This window comes from Salvelinus sp. IW2-2015, linkage group LG19 (genome assembly GCF_002910315.2).
Source record: "Salvelinus sp. IW2-2015 linkage group LG19, ASM291031v2, whole genome shotgun sequence".
In the NCBI taxonomy this organism is placed as follows: domain Eukaryota; kingdom Metazoa; phylum Chordata; class Actinopteri; order Salmoniformes; family Salmonidae; genus Salvelinus; species Salvelinus sp. IW2-2015.
In genome coordinates, this window is record NC_036859.1 from 37,589,816 (window position 1) to 37,613,287 (window position 23,472).

The window sequence follows — 23,472 nt, forward strand, 5'->3', positions numbered from 1 at the left end:
AAATGCCATGATGACCTGGACAAGACTGCCGCATCGAGGAAAAGGGTAAATATCTCTAGTTCTTGCAACGGTAACTAAATTTAGTAATAAATAAATTGGCTACATTTCTTTTTAAAAAATTGACAATTCTGTGAACTATCTTGGGCAAGTTTTAAATTGACACAATACGTGTTAGCAAATGTGTCAGCTAGAGATGAGGTGCAGGAGCTAGCAGAGATTTGTAGTCTTACATGATGTCTACTTTGATGCTGAGTAGCATTTTCAAATAAAGCTGAATATATTGATAAAAACCACTGTCTTGTCTTAGAATTACATGGTTATCAAAACGTCATGCCGGGATAAGCCTACACAGGCCTTAAATTTTCCAACATAGGGAATTTTTAGGAACACTTATGTTGGAAAAACAATTGGAGCTGTTTGACCGCTAGTTTATTTATATATTTTTGGGGGTCAAATTGAAAGTTCAAGCAGTGCATATCAATGGATCCGTGTAAATAAATAAAACCATTTATTTCCTTATCTCAAACAAGTTATATTCCAGTACATGTGTGATTTAAAATGACACAGCAAAAAAAAAGTATTGATATTTGTTTTGTTGGTGCGCTGAACACTCCTCAGATGGCAGTCCATAGAGAGGAAGCTGGATGGCATGCTTTGGGCGGAGCTAAGGCACATGACAGACATGAGACCATAGGCCCTAGTCCCTTCTCCCAGGTCCTCTTCTTCCATCCTTTTAGATCACATTGAAGGGTAGCCAGGAAAAGGGGCTAGATTAGGCAATAAACTGTGTACACATTACTTAAAACTGGGGTCTGCCAAACGTTTTGACACACCCTGCAATGTTGCATTGTGGGGGATCTAAAAGAAAACTGATTTCAAGATGGCGGTCTCTGGGGGGAGTCAGCTCTTGGCCTGTTTCCTTTTCAGCACCAGCTCAGCCAAAATTTTGTAACGGATCATACACTCCTCCTGAAAAACAGTATAGGTCCATCACCATCCAAAATTAAATCATGTTTATCATCTCAGCTATTCATGACAATTTAAGTTAGGTTATTTCCATATTATTCTACCTACCTACATCTAACACTCATCGAAATTGCTTCAGGTTTCAGGAAAGTATTTCAATTATAAATAAGTGTACAAAAAAGCTGACAGATCATGTCAATTACCACAGACAATATAGATTAGGCAAACTGTGTACACACGACTTAAACTGGGGTCGGCCAAACATTTTGACACACTCTGCAATGTTGCATTGTAGGGGGGTAACCTCTCACCTTTCTCTTCCCCGGGACCACCTTGGCAATCCAGTCCCAGCGTTCCGTGGTGCCTCGCGGGTACTGCTGTAGGGCCAGCTCCAGAAGCTTCTGCTGGTTCTGGGTCCAGACGTCATCAGTCGCCTTCTCCTTGGACGGTTGTGGGACTGAAGAGGGGGGAGGACTCTGCTCCTCCCCGCTGTCCTCGGCTGCAGCTGAGTCAAAGTCCCTCTGTCTGTGTCCCTTGGCATCACCCCCAATCTTTTTACCTCTCCTCCTGACACCACCTGATTGGATGCCCTCTTCTTCATCCCCTCCGCCGCTGTGTTCTGTCCCCTCTGCCGTGGCTGCTGCCGGAGGCTGGGGGTCTTCACGCTGGGTCATGAGGCTGTCAGGTACGGCTCCGGCCCCAGCTTTGGAGCCCTTTCCTGGGAGAGCGCTGCTGCCCTGGGCCTTGAGCTCCGAGAGCTTCACCAGCCCTGCATCAGAGAGAAAGAGGTACAAGTTAAGATATGCTGTCTCTTTGCTGATGAATAAAGTATAAAAAAAAAATAAAAAAAAGGGGGGGACATTTTTCTAAACGCAACAAAAACTAAATAGTGCAGTTGTCATTTCAGAACAAGTTTAAACTGGAATGGCTATATTCCCGAACATCATACCCTCGTCTCCTCATGGACATCTATAATACAAATGCTTCAGTATTGGGAGTAATATCATGGATTCAGCTGTATACGTTACATTTATATCTCTCTCTTTATATCTCTTATCTCGTTACATTGCATGATTGTAGAAGAAAGAAAAAAAATGTGCCGTGCATGATAAGGCAAAAACGGAACAATAAAGTGGTCCTTTGCAGGTTACTGCAAAGGTCAAAAGGGTTAAAGTGAAAAGAAACTGACTTACCTGATGTGTTGGTTTGACCATCTTTAACTTGTTTGACTTTTGCAGTAACCTGCAAAGGATCACAAGATTTGGAATTTTTCTTTGACAAGCTACTATTCTCCTAAATTTCTAAACACAAAATGTTAATTTTGCTATATATTTTTCTAAGACTGACAAAACATTCACATTCCCTCCAGTTTTCCATGCACCACCCATTCCCAATGTATACTCACATCGGTCACCGATCTTCCTAGTTCGTGGGCGATTTTCTCCCAGCGTCCAGGTGTTCCCCCAGGGAACTTGGCCATACTCCTTGTCAGAAGAGTGATGTCCTCTTCTGACCACTCCGGAGCCTGAGGAAACAAATAAGATTAGATCAAAGACCAGGCCATTTTGGCTTAAGGCTGCAAAATTCCAGAAACGTTCCCAAAATTCCCAGGTTTTACGCAAATCTCTGTTGGGGAAAAAAAGCGTGAATTTTAGGTATTTTGGTGAACATAACGCTATAATGACCATCCAAAATCTATTCCATGTCGCTTGTTGCCTCAGATTCATGCAATTTACCTTACTTGATCCTAGAATAGGATCTATTAGACAGATCAAACTCTGGTAACTGTCCAACTATACCTACAAATGGCAAATAAAACATGAACTTTATAATCCAATATTTGGCTGAATTAAAAGACCAGAGCTTTACTAATGTCATGGGAACAAACCTTTCCACAAAGGAAAATATTGTGGACCCACCTTTTTCTTCTGAGACTTCTTATCCTCGAGCCAGTCGTCCAGCTGGTTTTCGATCTCCTCGATAGACATTCCCTGGTCGTACGCCAGTGAGTTTGCACTGTCTGCGACCGTAAGGGAAGGCACATAAACGGGGAACTCAAACTTCGTCTTCTTCACTTTGGATCGTTTCTCTTCTGTGGGAAGTGAGGAATGTGATAAGACAAGAGCACGGTACACGGCTGGGGACAACTGATGCTCCTGAGAGGCACAGCGGTCGAAGATACTGCACCTCGGTGCGTGAGGTGTCACTACAGACACCCTGGTTCGAATCCAGGCTGTATTACAACCGGCCGTGATTGGGAGTCCCATAAGGCGGCGTATCATTGGTCCAGCGTCGTCCGTGTTTGGCCGGTGTAGGCAGTCATTGTAAATAAGAATTTGTTCTTAACTGACTTGCCTAGTTAAAGGCTAAATACATTTTTTTTTTTACATTCAAACCCAGTTACTGAATTATTTCAGAAAAACGATTTTGCTCTACAAATAAAATGTATTATGATGTCCTATTTTCTTGTTTGATCCCATTAACCTTTATTTATCCAGGCAGGTTAATAAAATAAATCTTACTTTTAAATAAAGACCAGGCAAAAGTGACCAATCAGTCATAATTAGGCAGATAATTAAGTTGTCTACTTCAATCTTCTACAAGTCCTTACTTATTGTAGTAGCTTCCTGTTCTGCCAGTGCCATGGCTTCCACTTCCTCTTTCTCTCTGATCTTCATCTCCTTATAATCTTCGTAATACTGTTTGGCGTCCTGTAACAGACAAAATGAAAGATAAATTGTCGCTCGCTGAGGATGTTGATAGGATCTTATCAATTGCCATTTAAAAAAATAAATAATTGTACACCAATACAGTGAGAGAAACTGTGCAATGAGAGGGAATACTTTCACTAGGCTCTGTATATGTTGGTCAATATACCATGGCTAAGGGCTGTTCCTAGACTGAAGGTAAGAGAATTCCGTTCGGGTTAATTAGTTGGAGGACTACCTGTATGACATGGGGGAGGGACTTGACAGAGAGATACAGCCAGGTGCTCAGCTTGAGTGGCAGGATATCCTGCCAATGAGGTTTGTCATGTGACCTGAAAGGAAAAGTGACCATGCTGAAGTGTACATACAACACACATGAATAGGCTACACACTACATGCTTAAACAAAGGAGCAATATTCCAATGTGTTTTCCATGACATTTTCACATGCAACGAGCACTTCAAATGTTATACAATATACAGTTCCACTGCTTGAGAAGTTAGGCATGGTGCAGTTCTCTTTCACAGCAAAAAAAAAAAAAAGAAGCAGTGCTGTATTATTATTCAATATGATATTTACTTGTGAAATTAGGAACGCCTTGTGACACTCACCTCTCTATTTTTTCCTGTCCGACAAAACGCGATTCTTCAGCACTCTTGATACTCATTTTTTTCTTCTTCTCTTTTTTCTTCTTGCTCAGAAGTTCGTCCTAGTAGGAGAAGCACCGTGTGGAATGAAGAGGTCAAGCAGGTTATTAGAAGTCTATGGGCTCCATTTTGCTCACACAAAAAATAAAAACAAAAGTTTTATTTGCATAATCTACTTGGTTCAAGGGGAAACATTTTACTGCAAATCACTTACATTTATTATATGACAGAGGGAGAAATGTGACATCTCTTACATATTCAGTTTGAATAATTCAATAAATTACTTTTTTGGACTACTTAATTGAGCATTGTTAAATGGGAGTAATTGGTTATGATAAAATCCTGAATACGCCGAGGCTGAGAAACCCGGTCTTAAATTGCACCGGTGTATTTATACTTTCCAAACACAGAAAAACGTTTTTTAAACCCATTTTTTTCAGCACAGCAATAACTGCCCATTGGGGGGGGGGGGGTTAATAGAATTGAAGGTGAGGAACAGATTACAGCAAAACTTGGATTACAGCAAAACTTGGATTACAGTTTGGCAGTTAAAAAAAAAACAGAAGGGTGAAAGGTCATGCACTGTCCCCTCACCAGCTGCTTCTCCAGGTAGACGGACCAGATGACTACATAGTGGCACACGGTCAGGATGAGGAAGAGCAGGAAGCCCAGCTCCCCATTGCTCATCTTCCTCACTCGCCTGTAGTAAAACACTGGCTGCCTCCAGTCCGGTAGCCCGTTGACCAGAACATCATTGTACCTGTAGTTGAGAGGAACCAAAACGAAAGGGTGGTTTGAGGATTTTCCAGATGGCAAATTTTAAGGGGTGGTTCACACTACCGTGCCGACCCAAACCATACTGTGATGGATTTTTTTTCTAGCAGTGATAAGCAGCAGAACAGCTTGGCTTAGCCCGGCAGTGTGAAAATGGTATTCGTTTTTTTAAAGTGCTTTCCTCATTTTTGTCCCACTGATGTGATGGGTAACATAGGAAATACATACTAAATTAATACACTGGGGAATAACATGGTGAGAATATAATATACCTAATGATGACAGAATACTGTAAAGTTCGCTCCACAAAATTGTGTATGAAATTGTGAATGTGACAGACTCCTCCCACTTTCAGAAGAGAGTAGTGAGAGAAGGAGGGGGGCTGACCTCTGTCTCCTCTCTTCATCTTTCAGTACTTCATAGATGCCCACCAACTATGGGAGAGAAAAAAATGATCAGTGAGGCAATAGACAGAAATGGCAAACAACACTTCCAACTAATCAGTTAGATTGCAGTGTATGAAAATGACTATACCTCACAAGCTACTTTTACTGCCACAAAACACTGCATATAAACAGCGTTCCACTTAAACGTTAACTTTTCTATTTGTTGCTGGAATTTCTCTGTAAGGTGTCCATAGACTACTTGTAAGATAGAGATCAAACAAGACGAAGTTGGGCTTAAAAAACCCCGTGGGGAGTGTTAAACCCCGTGGGGAGTGTTAAACCCCGTGGGGAGTGTTAAACCCCGTGGGGAGTGTTAAACCCCGCGGGGAGTGTTAAACCCCGCGGGGAGTGTTAAACCCCGTGGGGAGTGTTAAACCCCACGGGGAGTAGGTAGGGAGTGTTAAACCCCAGGGGGAGTAGGGACTGATATTGCAAACTACTTTAATGATTTTTTCATTGGCAAGACAAGCAAACTTAGGGATGACATGCCAGCAACAAACGCTGACACTACACATCCAAGTATATCGGACCAAATTATGAAAGACAAGAATTGTACTTTTGAATTCTGTAAAGTCAGTGTGGAAGAGGCGAAAAAATTATTGTTGTCTATCAACAATGACAAGCCACCAGAGTCTGACTATCTGAATATAAATTACTGAGGATAATAGCAGACGATATTGCCACGTCTTCAAATTTAAGCCTACTAGAGAGTGTGTGCCCTCAGGCCTGGAGGGAAGCTAAAGTCATTCTGCTACCCAAGAATAGTAAAGCCCCCTTTACTGGCTCAAATAGCCGACCAATCAGCCTGTTACCAACCCTTAGTAAACATCTGGAAAAAATTGTGTTTGACCAGATACAATGCTATTTTACAGTAAACAAATTGACAACAGAATTTCAGCATGCTTATATGGAAGGACACTCAACAAGCACAGCACTTACACAAATAACTGATGATTGGCTGAGAGAAATTGATGATAAAATGATTATGGGGGATGTATTGTTAGACTTCAGTGCAGCTTTTGACATTATCGATCATAGTCTGCTGCTGGAAAAACGTATGTGTTATGGCTTTACACCCCCTGCTATAATGTGGATAAAGAGTTACCTGTCTAACAGAACACAGAGGTTGTTCTTTAATGGAAGCCTCTCAAACATAATACAGGTAGAATCAGGAATTCTCCAGGGTAGCTGTTTTTTCAGTTTTGACTAATGACATACCACTGACTGAGTAAAGCCAGAGTTTCTATGTATGCGGATGACTCAACACTATACACGTCAGCTACTACAGCGACTGAAATGACTGCAACAACTCAACAAAGAGATGCAGTTAGTTTCAGATTGGGTGTCAAGGAATAAGTTAGCCCTAAACATTTCTAAAACTAAAAGCATTGTATTTGGAACAAAACACTCACTAAACCTCAACTAAACCTTGTAATAAATGATGTGGAAATTGAGCAAGTTGAGATGACTAAACTGCTTGGAGTAACACTAGATTGTAAACTGTCATGGTCAAAACATATTGATGCAGTAGTAGCTAAGATGGGGAGAAGTCTGTCCATAATAAAGCGATGCTCTGCCTTCTTAACAACACTATCAACAAGGCAGGTCCTACAGGCCCTAGTTTTGTCGCACCTTGACTACTGTTCAGTCATGTGGTCAGGTGCCACAAAAAAGGACTCAGGAAAAATTCCAATTAGCTCAGAACAGGGCAGCACGGCTGGCCCTTGGATGTACACAGAGAGCTAATATTAATAATATGCATGTCAATCTCTCCTGGCTGAAAGTGGAGGAGAGATTGACTTCAAAACTACTTGTATTTATGAGAGGTATTGACATGTTGAATGCACCTTGCTGTCTGTCTAAACTACTGGCACACAGCTCAGACACCCATTCATACCCCACAAGGCATGCCACAAGAGGTCACAGTCCCCAAGTCCAGAACAGACTATTGGAGGCACACAGTACTACATAGAGCCATGACCACATGGAACTGTATTCCACATCAAGTAACTGACGCGGTAAAATTTGATTTAAAAAAAAAACAGATTAAAAAACACCTTATGGAACAGAGGGGACTGTGAAGCAACACAAACATTCGCAGACACATACACGCACTATCCATACACATGGATTTAGTAATGTAGACATGTGGTAGTGGTGGAGTAGGGGCCTGAGGGCACATAGTGTGTTGTGAAATCTGTGAATGTATTGTAATGTTTTAAAATGGTATAAACTGCCTTAATTTCGCTGGACCCCAAGAAAAGTAGCTGCTGCTTTGGCAGGAACTAACGGGGATCCATAATAAATACGAAATGTTAAGTGAGTGGTCTGACCCGTCTGAATTGTGAGTGGGCTGACCTGTCTGAATTGTGAGTGGGCTGACCTGTCTGAATTGTGAGTGGGCTGACCTGTCTGAATTGTGAGTGGGCTAACCTGTCTGAATTGTGAGTGAGCTGACCCGTCTGAATTGTGAGTGAGCTGACCTGTCTGAATTGGGTTTCAGCGTTTGCATCTTTGTTCTTGTCAGGATGCAGCGTGAGCGACAGCCTGCGATAGGCCTTTCTGATGTCCGTCGACGAGGCATCCTGCACTCCGGAGAGAGAGAGAGGTGAGAAGGAAAACGACATATACATGACACATTTCAGAGAGTATTGTGTGTGGTGATATATCACACATGGTTTATCACAAACATAATAACTAGTCTACGGCACTAAATCAGGCTGTATGCTCTCATTCTACCTGACATGGCCTACGCTTCCCCATCCTATCCAGAGGACAGTAACCACCCCAAGGTTACCGGGGGCCTACGCTTCTCCATCCTATCCAGAGGACAGTAACCACCCCAAGGTTACCGGGGGCCTACGCTTCCCCATTCTATCCAGAGGACAGTAATCACCTCCAGTGCTAACTGAGTCCTACAAAGACATGGCACTCAGATGACTCCATTGCAGGACGACACTGTATTCAACACTATCCTGTACTAAGTTTGTCCATATGGTGGCCAACCCTCCTCCTGGAGAGCTGACGGGCATGCAGGCTTTTGTTCCAGCCCTATTTCAACACACCTCATTCAGCTGATCAAGGTCCTGATGCGTAGCTGAATCAGATGAGTAAAAATCGTATGTGTTAAAACAGGGCTGGAGCAAAAGCTTGCCCCAGACCAGTAAACTTTTGCTGGTGAAGCAACAGTATCCCAGCAAGTGTTCATTGCAAGATGAACAACTAGCTAACGGTATGTAACGACCCGGTATTGTGTTCTGTGTTTGTGGGTGTGTTATGGTTCTCATGGCTACTAGCAGGGGTTAAATATGTCAGGACAGATGGAAAGGTTGGGGGGGTATGATGGGTAATACCGCGGGATTTGGAAATGCATAAATAGGGATTACTGTCTCATTGTTCTCGCTCTTCTGTTCGTGCCTTGATCTGTTCCTATGAGAGTGACYMTTRACCCGACAGGGTAACATTGTGTACGTTCGGCATTTAGCGGCGTGGGTTGTGGCCGGAACAATAGCCCAGTTTATGAATAAACCTGTGTTCTGACCTGCACACCTAGAGTCCGTCTCTTTTCCCTTTATGACCCAGCCGGGTCATTACAGGTATTTAACTACCTTCCTTAACTTCCATCAGGGGTTATGATACAAAATAAGGGGAAGCAACGTGACACGTCATGGTTTGCTCGTCTCCCGGTAGTCTAGTTACACGTAGCTAGTTCGCTAGCTAGTTAAAAAAAAAAAAAAAACAGGCCTCATGGGAACAGATCTCTATTTAGGACTTTAAAAATAAAATGCTAGTTAGTAAACGTACGTTTACAGGTAAAAAACCCCAACAACAACTAGTTATGACTTACCTGCTCAACAGACAGGAATTCGTAAAAGTTTTGTTGAATTTCCTCCACTAGATCGTAGAGCTCAATGTCTGAATCCCAGGAATGAGAGGGTCTTGGGCAGGCAATAAGAATACTGACGGCAGCAATAAACGAGAGGCTCCATGAAGCTGAGGTCATTATCAGGCTTTGATAATGTTGGCGGCAATATTGTACCGCGATTTCTTTTAAATCCTGCTGATATACACCTAGCGCGGCTACCACCCTTACAACAGGCTGCTTGCGCTAAAGATTTGCCACATTTCCCACAATCCTGTGTTGGTCACCTCTTCCTGTTTCCACACGTGTCACACCGGTTTGTAGAGTTTTTGCCTTCAACATAAAAGCACCAATTGATGCACATGATATCCCTCCGAGTCCGATTTCAATCCAGCGTGTCCCCGATTTGAACCCAGTGAAATTACTTTGTTGATTAGATGTTTTTAGAATAGGCTATTTTCTCAGGAACCATGTGGTCTGTCTACTAGAGCTCACATACTTTAAAAAAAAAGTAATAATTACAAATTCCCCAAACATTCGATATATCCAAATACACGCGTTAATTAACATAGTATCTGAAAGAAAATCGTGGAACTTTGTTAAATAACCAGGAAGTTTGCAACCCTAGAGAAAGGCAACACTTCAACAAACTACATTTTGGAATATGAACTTCTGTGATTCTGTTATACTGGATCTTGAAGGTTTATGGAAAACAGAGGGACATTTAAGTAATGACAAGTTTAATGTATTTTATTTTATTTGGATCTCCTTAAAATATCTACTTTGGAGTAAACCTTGAGTAGGTCGTCATGGAAAAATGAAATATACAGGAATCAACACATTTCTGATGTGTTCATTTGGAAAAGGCCATTCATTCCTTCTGATTGAAAAACACTCCGACACAGGAGGTTGGTGGCACCTTAATTGGGGAGGATGGGCTCATGGTAATGGATGAAGCGGAATCAGTGGAATGGTATCAAATACATTCATGTGTTTGATGCCATTCCATCCGCTCCGTTCCAACCATTACTATGAGCCGCCTCAGCAGCCTCCAAGCTAAAGAAGGGACCATGACGTAACATTTGGGCAGGTCACTTTTTGCTATAAAGCAACACAAATTAATAAATGAAGTACCCCCCCCCCACATTCAGACTATATCATGTTTAGATTTTAGATTGTATGTGCTTAGCACCACCAAAGAAAATACTTCCAACCACAAGGCCGGGAAAGTATGGTGGTTTTTGATTGTCACCATTTGGGATTAAAGCACTACTCAAAAAGGCACTAGTATGTGTAGTCCTACTACATACTAACGTGAACATTCCTCACAGTAACCGGGTTTCATCCAACCATTTCATGCAGATTAATCTTATTTACCTTTATTTAAGCAGGGAGTCACCATTGAGACAAGGGTCTCTTTCCAAAAGGAGCCCTGCATATACAATTTATAATACAAATCAAATACAATATAAAACCAGTAAAATACAGTACAACACAAATATTCAAGAAAAAAAAAACATTACATTCCTCAATAAGACAGTCACTAATCAATATTTTGAATTGCCCGAGTGGCACCAGAACATCCTATTGTAATAGTATTTTGTAGTTGGTTCCAGCAACGAGGTGCTTCATAACTAAAAGCGGATTCACCTAGTTCGGTGGAGACCCGAAGAAACCTCAAGAGTTAACCAACCTTGTGAACAGGTTTGGTTTCTCATGTTTTTATATTTTAACAGAAAAGTTGGGTAAGTCAGAAACTCGTACAGTAGAGCTTTGTAAACAAAAAGGAATAATGAAGTGATCTACAGGACAATGACCCGATGCATAAAAAAAAAGTCACGACAGGCCTTTTGAAAAACGTTCTAATGTCAACTAAACACGCTAGACAAGGTGGGATATTATTATTTTTTGGGGTCGATTAAATAGATCACACAACAATTGCGGTGGAAAAACCACCATGTCGCATTAAACTTCCGAGTCACACAATGATGTTGTAGCCTACTACCGCCACATGGAAAAGCATGCAGTTTATTGGCAGATGGTATAAGTTATGGTGGTTAAGTGCACGGTGATGAGTTTCATGCAAATGTCCAATGATGCTGGTGACTTGATAGCTGCCAATTATAACAATCAAAAAAGGATATTGATTTTATCCATATCTCATCATATAACCTACCTCGTCCACTTTATCAGCAGACTGTTGTTTATAGAGCATGTGCCAAAACCAGATTGGGCAATTAATACCATTTATCGCCACAGTTTGTGACAAAACCATTCGTAGAGTTGAAAATGCAATGGAAACATTTATTTGGTATATGAAAACATAAAAAGTACTTTTGCGCTTAAGTTAACTACATCACGCACAGCATTTTATCTGCTAAAAATTGAGTTTGTTGGAAACACACCTCTGGTGATAAAATGGCCATATTCTTTCTATATGGACTATTCGCATGAAAATCCATCACCAATTGGATGGAAACCTAGATAGTGACTTTGAAGTTGATGCAATTTTAAAACTTGTGCAGTGCTATAGCATTTCCCACACACTGGGCACTTGTATGGTTTCTCCCCTGTGTGAACCCTCATATGTGCGGTTAGGTTTTCCTTCCGGCCAAAACATTTCTCACATTCGTTGCATTGGTATGGTTTCTCTCCTGTGTGAATTCTTAAATGGGTATTCAGGTGTCCCTTATGAAGGAAGCATTTCCCACATTCTTTGCATTGATATCGTTTCTCTCCTGTGCGAGTCTTATGCATTTTCAGATTAGAATATATGTGAATCACCATATGTCTGTCCAGGTTATGCTTACTGGGGAAACATTTTTCACATTCTTTACACTGATACATTTTCTCCCGTGTGTGAATCTTCATATGTGTATTCAGCTGTCCACTATGAATGAAGCATTTGCCACATTCTTTGCATTGGTATTGCCTCTCCCCAGTGTGAACCAACATGTGTTGTTTCAGATGAGACTCAAAGGAGAAGCGTTTGCTACAAACATCACAATAATATATTTCTGTAGTGTGTGTTTGCAGGTGATCGATCATACATTCTGTGGACTCAAAGTCTTCTCCACACACACCACACATGTAGTCTTGATTCTTTGTGTGTGTTTCTCGCACATGATGGACGAAATGGCCCATGAAAACAAAAGTCTCCCCACACACCTTGCAAGAAAAAGGAACAGAATTTCTTTGACTGGGGGATTTAAATTGGGGCAACTGTTTGGCTGTCTTGTCATCAGTACTGGTATGGGAGCTTTGTCCTTGTTTTAGCCATGTTCTAGTTGATTCGAGCAGTGTAGATCCTGGCAGTTCTTCTTCACTTTCCATCCCATTGTCATTGGCTTCACTCTGAGCTGCAGAACAACCAGGATTTACTGCAGAGAGGAGATGAGAGTCACCAGTTGGTTCTGGTACTCCATAGTCCTGTCCATTAGGTTCTGTTTTGATCTCTTCAATTGTGTTGGTGGCTATAGAGTGCTTCTCCTTGTTCTCCACAGTTTGAGTTTGGTAAAGATGTGAGAGCTGCGGTGGGCCCTGATCATTGCAGTCAACATTCACTCCTGCCTGTGTGAAAAGTGAGTCTTTGGTGTCAGACTCCAGCCCTTGAAGCTGCTCTTCCTCCTGACTGGTCCTGAACTCCTCGTGTTCCTCTTTAACGTGTGTGGGCTCTGGGTCCTCTTGCCCCAGACTTGGGCTCCACTCCTGCTCACATTGTTCCTCCTCTTCAGATACAAGGAGAGTGAGTTGCTGGGTGTCTGAAAAGAAAACAGACGGGAAATATTGATGTATAATTTCATATTTTTAAATATAATAAGTATATCATCCAGTTCCCTTATGCCCTGCAGAAGAAATGTACTAGTGCCACCACTACAGTCTGTAGCTAGCTGTAAGCTAGCTAGTTGTGTAGCCAATGCTATGTAACCTGACAGCCATCATTTCGCAGCCATTTCATTTAGCAGTACTGAATGCATACATTAATAATATGTTAGGTACTCCATTGTAAAAAAAAGTTTTTGGGGAAGCTATTGAAATGCATTTATTAACGTCTACCTTCTTTTTTTGACAGGTGTATTCTACTAGACACCTTAATGCATACATTACAATTATATTAAGGTACCACAAGAGCAGAAATTAACTTTTTTTCCCCCCACTGAAAGATGATCCCCGGAGCTTACCCCATGACGTTGCACAAAGATTGAAGTCAATAATTCATTGTTTTAGTCAAAGTATGATATAGCTGGGTTTGAAGTGGGAAATCCAAGTGGGGATTATATATATTTTTGTGTCAATGTGGTGTTTCCCTTATCATATGACGCGCTAATACTTTTCAGTCGACGTTTCTGTTCAGGACTGGGTTTTATTTTAATGTTACCACCCATCAGCATGGCATTGTTTATTTAATATGGGCATGGACTCTACAAGGTGTCGAAAGCGTTCTACAGGGATGCTGGCCCACGGCCAATGCTTCCCACGGTAGTGCCAAGTTGGCTGGATGTCCTTTGGGGGGGGGGGGGGGGCGACGACTATTCTTGATACACACAGGAAACTGTTTGAAAAACTCAGCAGTGTTGCAGTTCGTGACACACTCAAACCAGTGCGCCTGACACCTACTACTACATACCCCGTTCAAGAGGCACTTACATTTTGTTGTCTTGCCCATTCACCCTCTGAATGGCACACATACACAATCCATGTCTCAAGGCTTAAAAATCCTTCTTTAACCCGTCTCCTCCACTTCATATACACTGATTGAAGTGAATTTAACAGGTGACATCAATAAGAGATCATAGCTAAGGTTGCAAAGGTTTGTAAACTTTCCGGTAAATTTCCAGAATTTTTCCATGGGAAGATAAGCCCGGGAATTTGGGGAATTTATAACAGTGAACCTTTTTTTGTGGAATAAAGCAATTCTTGGTCTTGTGGCATATTTTGGTTAAACTATCCCCAATTCGAATTGGAATTGCAACCGTCTGCATGTGCAACCGTCTGCATGTGCAGTGCATTCTTCCACCAAATGTGCAGCTGATTCTTAAGATCTTGCACACTAATGAGATGCTATTGAGCCCACACTTCTACACTGTCTGAGGCAAGGACTAGATGCTTTCTGGTAAGTTTTGATTACAATACTGGGTGGGGTGTATATATTTTATATAACATACATGATTTTTTTGTTAACTAGTAAATAGTAGCCTACAGCAAAGTGTGTTTAAATCATTTCTAACTTGTTAACAATTTCTGCTAGTTAGTTTTTGCTACCATGTGGGTTTTAGCTTGCTTGTTTCATTTTAAAACATTTCTTACAAAAGGAGTTGTTTAATCTAACTGCTTAACTATTTATCTGTACATGGAATTGTATTTTTTTCCTAATCTTTACAGGAAAATGCCACGGGCACTATCTGACGTGTGTAGACATTTCACTGCAGCTAATGTAGAAGGAAAAGCTGTGTACATTTGCAAATACTGTGACAAATCATATGTGAAGAATGCAACAAAGATTCAGAATCATCTGGCCAAGTGCATAAAGTTCCCTCATCGCTCACAACAAGCAACCTCTGACATAAGACCCTCTACTTCTATTCGAGGTGTAAAGGATGAATCAGACACCTTATCAATAGCAACAGCTCATGGTCCTCCTGGAATCAGATGTGTTTTTGACTCAATGGAGGAACGTAGTCAGAGAAATGCTGATGAAGGTCTTGCTCGAGCTGTGTATGCAACTGGTTCACCTCTGATGCTCACAGGCAATGTGTATTGGAAGAGATTTCTGAATGTTCTTTGCCCAGCATACACCCCTCCAACCAGACATGCTTTATTTACTAATTTGCTATATGCAGAGTTCAACAGAGTTCAAGTGAAGGTCAAGCAAATCATAGAGAAAGCGAACTGTATTGCAATCATCTCTGATGGGTGGTCGAATGTTCGTGGGCAAGGAATAATTAACTACATCATCTCCACCCCTCAACCAGTATTCTACAAGAGCACAGACACAAGGGACAACAGACACACCGGTCTCTACATTGCAGATGAGCTGAAGGCAGTCATCAGTGACCTTGGACCACATAAGGTATTTGCACTGGTGACAGACAATGCTGCGAACATGAAGGCTGCTCGGTCTAAAGTGGAGGAGTCCTACCCTCACATCACAACCATTGGCTGTGCTGCTCATGCATTGAATCTGCTCCTCAAGGACATCGTGGCACTGAAAACAATGGATACACTCTACAAGAGAGCCAAGGAAATGGTTAGGTATGTGAAGGGTCATCAAGTTATAGCAGCGATCTACCTCACCAAGCAAAGTGAGAAGAATAAGAGCACCATATTGAAGCTGCCCAGCAACACCCGTTGGGGTGGTGTTGTCATGTTTGACAGTCTCCTGGAGGGGAAGGAGTTTCTCCAAGAAATGGCCATATCACAGTCTGCCGATATGGACAGCCCCATCAAGAGGATCCTCCTGGATGATGTATTTTAGGAGAGAGTGGTAAGCAGCCTGAAACCTATTGTAGTAGCCATTGCACGGATTGAGGGAGACAATGCCATCCTGTCTGATGTTCAGACTCTGCTTGCAGATGTAAGAGAAGAAATATGTACTGCCCTGCCCACTTCACTATTGCTCCAATCAGAGGAAACTGCAGTTCTGAAATACATCAAAAAGTGTGAAGACTCCTGCCTGAAGCCCATACACACCGCAGCGTACATGTTGGACCCCAAGTATGCTGGCAGGGCATCCTGTCTGGTGCAGAGATCAACAAGGCATGGATGAGGGCAAGGTTCTTGGCAGTCTGGCTAAGTACACTTCCAAGCAAGGGCTTTGGGATGGAGATGCAATATGGCAGTCATGCCAACATATCTCATCAGGCACCTGCTGGAAGGGAATTTGTGGATCTGAGGCTCTTTCCCCTGTTGCCTCCATTATCCTCCAAATCCCACCAACATCAGCCACCTCAGAGCGCAACTGGTCCTTGTTCTGGAACACACACACCAAAGCACGCAACAGGCTGACCAATGTAAGAGTTAAAAAATTGGTGGCCACCCAGGCAAATTTGAGGCTTTTTGAGCCTGACAACAAGCCATCCTCAACAAGGTTGGAAAGTGACAGTGAAGATGAGGCCTCAGAGTCCGATGTTCAAGAGGTGGACATTGAGGAGGTCAAGAGAGAAGACATGGAAGCCTGAGAGGAAGACAACCAAAGCTTTAGTTTCTAGACTATCATTTTACAGCTGTACGTTGAAAACATTTTGGGGAGATGCGATGGATCATTGGGCATCATTCAATATTCCCCTTTCTTTTGTTGTTCAGTGAAATCATCCCATGTGAAGAGTCAACTTATTTAATTAAAGTTCAATTCGTAACTAAATTGTTTTTTGGATTTCTATTGGAAGGATTTAATAATTTGCAATTGTCTACTTATGATAAGGTAAAAGGTTTGTGTCTCCATATGACATGGTAAATATATCCAATGCAAAAAAACATCTACATTTAAATGGTATTAATATTAATTCCCATATATTCCCGTTAATTCCCATATATTCCCGTTAATTCCCATATATTCCCTTTAATTACCATGGAAAGTTTCCATCGCTGAATATTCCTCAATGTGCAACCCCAATCATACATTTACATTTACATTTACATTTAAGTCATTTAGCAGACGCTCTTATCCAGAGCGACTTACAAATTGGTGCATTCACCTTATGACATCCAGTGGAACAACCACTTTACAATAGTGCATCTAAATCTTTTAAGGGGGGGGGGGGGGGGTCAGAAGGATTACTTTATCCTATCCTAGGTATTCCTTGAAGAGGTGGGGTAGCTTCTACCTGCTCATAGCTTCTACCTGCTCAGTCTGTGTCATGGAAAGAGCAGGTATTCTTAATGTTTTGTATACTCTCTCTGTGTGTGTGTGTGTGTGTGTGTGTGTACACACACACACAACCATTATAGAAATACTATAATTGCGTGATATGATTGCATTTTGCAACCCTGCTCCACCCGTCGCCCCAAGATGAATGGTTTTGATCATTAAAGTCTTGCTTCACTCACACGCTTCACTGCTTTGATTAGTGCAGCAAACCACAAGGTGTCTATCCTATAATGAACAGGTACCGTGAAAGAAAATTAAAGGAACTTATCTATTTTGTTGTGTCTGATGCACTCAGGGTTGTTGTTTCATGTCATTTGTGACGTGCATCAAGAGCAAAGTCATTGTAGCCTATCATTTCACTTCCCCTGTGAGAACCATGAGATCGGGCTGACTTGGCTTTGCTGTACCGCAGCCGAAGCCTGCCAGCAGCCTACCTACCAAAGGTTGCACCATGTCCATTACAATGTAGAAAAACGCATGTCTCTTATGGAAGATGCTAAAACTTTGGAGATAACAATAGATGGCGAAGTCGAAGATAATGATTTCAAATCAAATCAAATCTGTCACATGCGCTGAATACAACAGGTTTATTTAACCTTTATTTAACTAGGCAAGTCAGTTAAGAACAAATTATTATTATTATTATTTACAATGACGGCCTACCGGTGAACAGTGGGTTATAACTGCCTAGTTCAGGAGCAGAACAACAGATTTTTACCTTGTCAGCTCAGGGATTTGATCTAGCAATATTTTGGTTACTGGCCCAATGCTCTAACAACTAGGCTACCTGCTGCCCCAAGGTTCTACAGCTGCACCACCGAGAGCATCCTGACGGGTTGCATCACTGCCTGGTATAGCAACTGCTCGGCCTCCGACCACAAGGCGCTATAGAGGGTAGTGCGTACAGCCCAGTACATCACTGGGGTCAAGCTTCCTGCCATTCAGGACCTCTATACCAGGCAGAGGAAGGCACTGAAAAGACTCCAGCCACCCTAGTCAGACTGTTCTCTCTGCTTCCGCACGGCAAGCGCTACCGGAGCACCAAGTCTAGGTCCAAGAGGCTTCTAAACAGCTTCTACCCCCAAGCCATAAGACTCCAATCAAATGGTTACCCCCATACTATTTGCATCCCCCCCTTTACACTGTTGCTGCTACTCTGTTATTATCTATGCAGTCACTTGAATAACTCTACCTACATGTACATATTACCTCAATTACCTCGACTAACCCGTTCCCCTGCACATTGACTCTTGTGCCTGTACCCCCTGTATATAGCTTCGTTATTGTTATTTTACTGCTGCTCTTTAATTATTGGATACTTTTAATTTCTTACTTTTTTTGGTTGTATTTTTCTTAAAAATGCATTGTTGGTTAATTAAGGGATTGTAAGTAAGCATTTCACTGTAAGGTCAACAACACCTGTTGTATTCGGCGCATGTGACAAATACAATTTGATTTGAGCATTGCCCTCTGGTGGGCGCCTTTAAAGGCCAGTAACAATTACACATCGCACCGAATGTGATTCTGGCGTCTGCGGATCGTTCAGCGCGCTGTGTTTTAGGGACCACCGACTGTAGATGTCTGACTGCCGACATTTTCACACGATTCTACATGTAAAATCAGTGTGCACTCGGTTCGCAAGTTACGTTCAGAGGTGCGAAGTACTCTCGGCCAGCAAATGCTATTGTTGTGTCTGAGCCCTAATTAAAATGAACATTAAAATGTTTTTTTTTTTTTTTTATATATAAAAACCTATTCTTTGAAACAGTTATTTTGAGTAGTAATGTTACTGTCCCCACTACAACAAATAAATACTTAAATACATGTCATGTATTTTTATTGATATACTGTAGAATTCCATTCATTCGAGAACTGCTCCTTCTGGGATAACAGCAGGGGCGGCCTTCTAGCCAGCAGCATGGCTAGCTAGAAGGGATCCAGCTTTTGACAAATTAAGGTCAAACGTTGAATAATTTTTTTGCATTTTGCCTATCCCTAACCTTAACCCAATTATCCTAACCCACTACGTTAGTTATCCTAACCTGGTACGAAAATCTGACGTTAATTGAACAAAACCTGTAACCCTATAACAAAACCTGGATCCCTTCTAGCCATGACCCTTCAAAGCCCGTCATTGTCCAATTCATAGCATCAACAATCCAGGTTTAATACGCCTCATTGGGTCTAGCTAGCTAACGTTAGCTTACCTAGGCAGTGTGCCTTATTTAAAATGTTATGATACCACATTTAGTTAGCTGTCCCATTGATCCAATACAGACCTGCTCTGTGAAACTTTGGCTTGGTTAACAAATCAAGTAATCGACGCAGACGTTCGTTCTCTTCCTGGTAATCTGTTATCGTTCTCTCTACTGCCACTGATATCTCTGTAGCAGCTGCTGTTAAACGTTCAGTCAGATACGCATTGAACAACTGTAGTTTAGACATTTTGATCGAAATGAAAGTCGATAAATATGTAATATTCCGTTCAAATTGTGCATGTAGCCTACATTTCGCAAGGTGCGAAATTTCCCACAATCCTGTGTTTGTCTTCTTCTTTGTGTGATTTTTCCGGCAGATTATATGCGGTGCTGCCTTTCGTTGGTCGGAGTGCGGATGAAGTATTTGGTCACAAAAATGGGGAAAATCTTAAATTGCACCAACATCTAACCCCATCATCCAACTACTTTGGAATTCCTTTTCTCAAAACTCCCTGTAGACGTTCTGCACTACAATCTCTCACACCCAAATATTTCTGCTGCTGCAACTAACAAAGCTATCTACTGTGATTTCCGCTCCATCAGTGCAGTAAAGTTGATGTTATGGCTATAAACGCAAGAAATTCAACCTTACTAAAAACTTATCCTCCCTGTATGTCTCTCTTCCGGCCTACTCACTGGGGGGCTCCCAGGCGAATCACTCACCCTTTGGCTATCTTAAACTCTCTTCACTGCCTCAGCATAGGAAACTTTCTGCCCCTCTCGAGCTCTCGCAATTTCAACCTGTCGCTTCCTCACAGGGCACTTCGGATCCCCAGTTGACACACGATGCCTTCTCTATCCCAACTCTACGCTACCGATAAACTGTGCCCCCACTGCACATTTCTCACATTGTGGGATCTCTCTTCTACACACTGCTATAACATGCCAGTTTATTATTATTATTATTTATTTATGTCCCTAGTTTCAAACAGGATGGATTATTTGAAAATGTTTTTCTCAGTACAATCTGCCATCTTTTCACTCCAAAGGGGTATAACACGAGGCATTAATAACAGTATCACCTTATTAATTATGAGTGTTTGCAGTACCATTCAAAACACGTTCATATCACATGTATTTAACATAAGCGAAAAGCAGTTTTCTAAATAAAATATATTTGTAATGAGCAAATACAATATCCACAGGTTTCCACAGCTTGGTGCTCAAGTTTGATTGTTTTTAATAACCTTCCCATAATACGCAGGGCTCCTGAGTGGCGCAGCAGTCTAAGGCAATGCATTTCAGTGCTAGAGTTGTCACTACAGTCCCTGGTTCAAATCCAGGCTGTATCACATCTGGCTATGATTGGCAGTCCCATAGGGCGGCGCACAATTGGCCCAGCATTGTCTGGGGTTAGTCCATCATTGTAAATAATAATTTGTTCTTTAACTGACTTGCATTTTATAAAAATGGACTCCTGTTTACAAATGTATCCCTGGGATGTTGCGATATTTTGAAAGCTGACTTTTGAGTTAGATTTTTTACCTGAAATGGACTCAGCAAATAAAGTAATCTAAAATGACTTTATTCAACTTATTTGGAACTTTATGGCAAAATGTAGTTTTACGCATAAATAGACATACCCAAAAGTAATACTTTTTCATGAGATGGCCATGAACCATAACTAGTAATGCTGCATAGTTCTAGAAAGGTCTGGAAAGCACCTTTCTGGGGAAAAAAAAAAGGAATTCATTTCTGAGGTGTACTCACTTTTGAGGACACAAACTCAAGTACATAATACCAAATATTATAATAATATTAATGCTTTCTTTATATAGTGACAATAAAATAAACGATTTACTATAAGATTTCACCTTTCTTATAACTGTAAAATGAATATAATTATATTTAGTGACAGTACAAATTTGGCCCCATTTAATATAACTGACAACAAACCATTTTCTGCCAAACCTCCTCTGAGCAATTCCGAGACACCATTCGAATGTCTGCAGATTCCTTACAACTTCAGCTTTACGCACAAAGTGATTTAGTATTTTTTTCCATATTGTGAGCTCTAAATCCGTCTGAGAATATCACAGCGAGATGAGAGGAAGAGGAAGAGAGGCCCAACTCGGCGGAAAATCTGTCTCCCTCCAGCAGGTGGCGTATTTTCGTTGTGTATCGCCCACCAAGCAAGGTGTTTTTGTATGGATGTCATTGAGGACGTCGAATTTGGTCAACGAAAAAATGAATGGCTAATTTGCTACGTGAGGTTTATTTGATCTAATAAAAGTTTTTGTAATGCTTAAGTTGTTACGAGCGTGGTGATATAAGTAGGACATGTGACATCCTGGCAACTTTGAGAGAAAAAAAACACTTTAAATGGGTGTTGTCTCGTGACGGCTATGCATATTCATGACATGAGGCTAGTAGCATAGCATCTCTCTCCATTTAATACAGGCGGTTGATGTCAACAACCCTCATTGAGTATTCAAAAAAGGATTACAATAATGAGATGTATCCAGCAATCCAAAGAAAGAATAGGCTGGAGCTAGACAGCCTCGCCGTGCCGCTTTGTGGACAACGACTCTCATTGTTAGGCCGGAGAGACATGTATCTTGTCAGTAAATCCATAATCTTTGGATGAGACCACATTGGCTGAAATCACTAGACTGTCCCCTTTCACAGGGAGAAGCTATACGAACACACCTTTGATGACGTTAGCCGCGCAGATCAGAGTCAAGTGGAGACTAATGAATTCGGTTCAGTCAGTCATCTCTGATGAGCCTTTCCCATTTCCCAGCAAGCTAGTTTATGCTGGCTAGCTGGCAACAATAGCAGCATGGTGGAGGAGGGAGATGGCGGAAGTGGAAGTGCTGGTTGATGGCGTGCGGTTGAGTGAAGTTGGTGAGAATGAATGGAAGACACTGACAAACGGGAGATGGAGCCTAAAGAGCGAAAGTTGTAAACGAACATCAGTTTCTTTTGGAGCGCGATTCATCAACAATTATGTATTTCTGGGAGATCTATTAGTGGTCACAAAGATAGTTAAGGCATTAGGAAAGGTAGAGTCAGAGTGACTAGGGGTGGTTTTGTTTTGATTTCCTGGCTCTATAAATGATTAGGATCTGAAGTGGAGAGTTGTGATTTTCAGACCAAAGCACCAATAAAATGGTGTTCAAATTGTATTGGTCACATACATGTGTTTAGCAGATATTACTGCGGGAGTTAGCGAAATGCTTGTGTTTCTAGCTGTGACAGTGCAGTAATATCTAACAAGTAATATCTAACAATTTCACAGCTGTCTTGTTAGACTTCAGTGCAGCTTTTGACATTATCGATCATAGTCTGCTGCTGGAAAAACATATGTGTTATGGCTTTACACCCCCTGCTATAATGTGGATAAAGAGTTACTTGTCTAACAGAACACAGAGGGTGTTCTTTAATGGAAGCCTCTCAAACATAATACAGGTAATAATCAGGAATTCTCCAGGGTAGCTGTTTAGGCCCCTTGCTTTTTTCAATCTTTACTAATGACATGCCACTGACTTTGAGTAAAGGCAGAGTGTCTATGTATGCGGATGACTCAACACTATACACTAGTCAACTACTACAGCGACTGAAATGACTGCAACACTTAACAAAGAGTTGCAGTTTAAGTGTTGCAGTTCGTTTCAGGGTGAATGGCAAGGAATAAGTTAGCCCTAAATATTTCTAAAACTAAAAGCATTGTATTTGGGACAAATCCCTGGTTCCAGGTGAAGCTGGTTTAGAGAATGCCAAGAGTGCGCAAAGCTGTCAAGGCAAAGGGTGGCTACTTTGAAGAATCTGAAATATATTTTGATTTGTTTAGCACTGTTTTTGGTTACTGCATGATTCCATATGTGTTATTTCATAGTTTTGATGTCATCACTATTATTCTACAATATATAAAATAGTAAAAATAAAGAATGAGTAGGTGTGGCCAAACTTTTGACTGTTACTGTATATTTAATTTTAATTAT

General features: G+C 41.4%; 2 protein-coding genes across 2 annotated transcripts; both read right to left on the minus strand.

Moving 5' to 3' along the window:
- Positions 1–491: 491 nt before the first annotated feature.
- On the minus strand, positions 492–9,673 carry LOC111979633 (dnaJ homolog subfamily C member 1). Its single transcript, XM_024010236.2, has 12 exons — positions 9,389–9,673; positions 8,025–8,126; positions 5,483–5,529; positions 4,916–5,081; positions 4,286–4,383; positions 3,913–4,006; positions 3,578–3,677; positions 2,886–3,058; positions 2,372–2,491; positions 2,160–2,208; positions 1,278–1,735; positions 492–969 (listed from the first exon to the last, which is right to left on the minus strand). The coding sequence occupies exons 1-12, from the start codon at positions 9,542–9,544 to the stop codon at positions 901–903; spliced, it is 1,632 nt and encodes a 543-aa protein (XP_023866004.1). The 5' UTR covers positions 9,545–9,673; the 3' UTR covers positions 492–900.
- Positions 9,674–10,755: 1,082 nt separating this feature from the next.
- LOC111979629 (zinc finger protein 723-like) lies at positions 10,756–19,835 on the minus strand. The gene is made up of 2 exons (XM_024010224.2): positions 19,550–19,835; positions 10,756–13,164 (listed from the first exon to the last, which is right to left on the minus strand). Exons 1-2 carry the CDS (start codon positions 19,713–19,715, stop codon positions 11,846–11,848), a joined length of 1,485 nt encoding a protein of 494 aa, XP_023865992.1. The 5' UTR covers positions 19,716–19,835; the 3' UTR covers positions 10,756–11,845.
- Positions 19,836–23,472: the final 3,637 nt, after the last annotated feature.

Bases quoted from the DNA above. Each gene is read 5' to 3' on its own strand.
- LOC111979633 (XM_024010236.2), bottom strand. From the start codon at position 9,544: ATGACCTCAGCTTCATGGAGCCTCTCGTTTATTGCTGCCGTCAGTATT. The intron at 5,530-8,024 runs GTCAGCTCACTC...TCTCTCCCATAG, and splicing joins CTGAAACCCAATTCAGACAG to TTGGTGGGCATCTATGAAGT. The intron at 3,059-3,577 runs GTAAGGACTTGT...CACTTCCCACAG, and splicing joins ACAGGAAGCTACTACAATAA to AAGAGAAACGATCCAAAGTG.
- LOC111979629 (XM_024010224.2), bottom strand. From the start codon at position 19,715: ATGTCTAAACTACAGTTGTTCAATGCGTATCTGACTGAACGTTTAACA. The intron at 13,165-19,549 runs GTCTGTATTGGA...TTTTCTTTTCAG, and splicing joins GCCAAAGTTTCACAGAGCAG to ACACCCAGCAACTCACTCTC.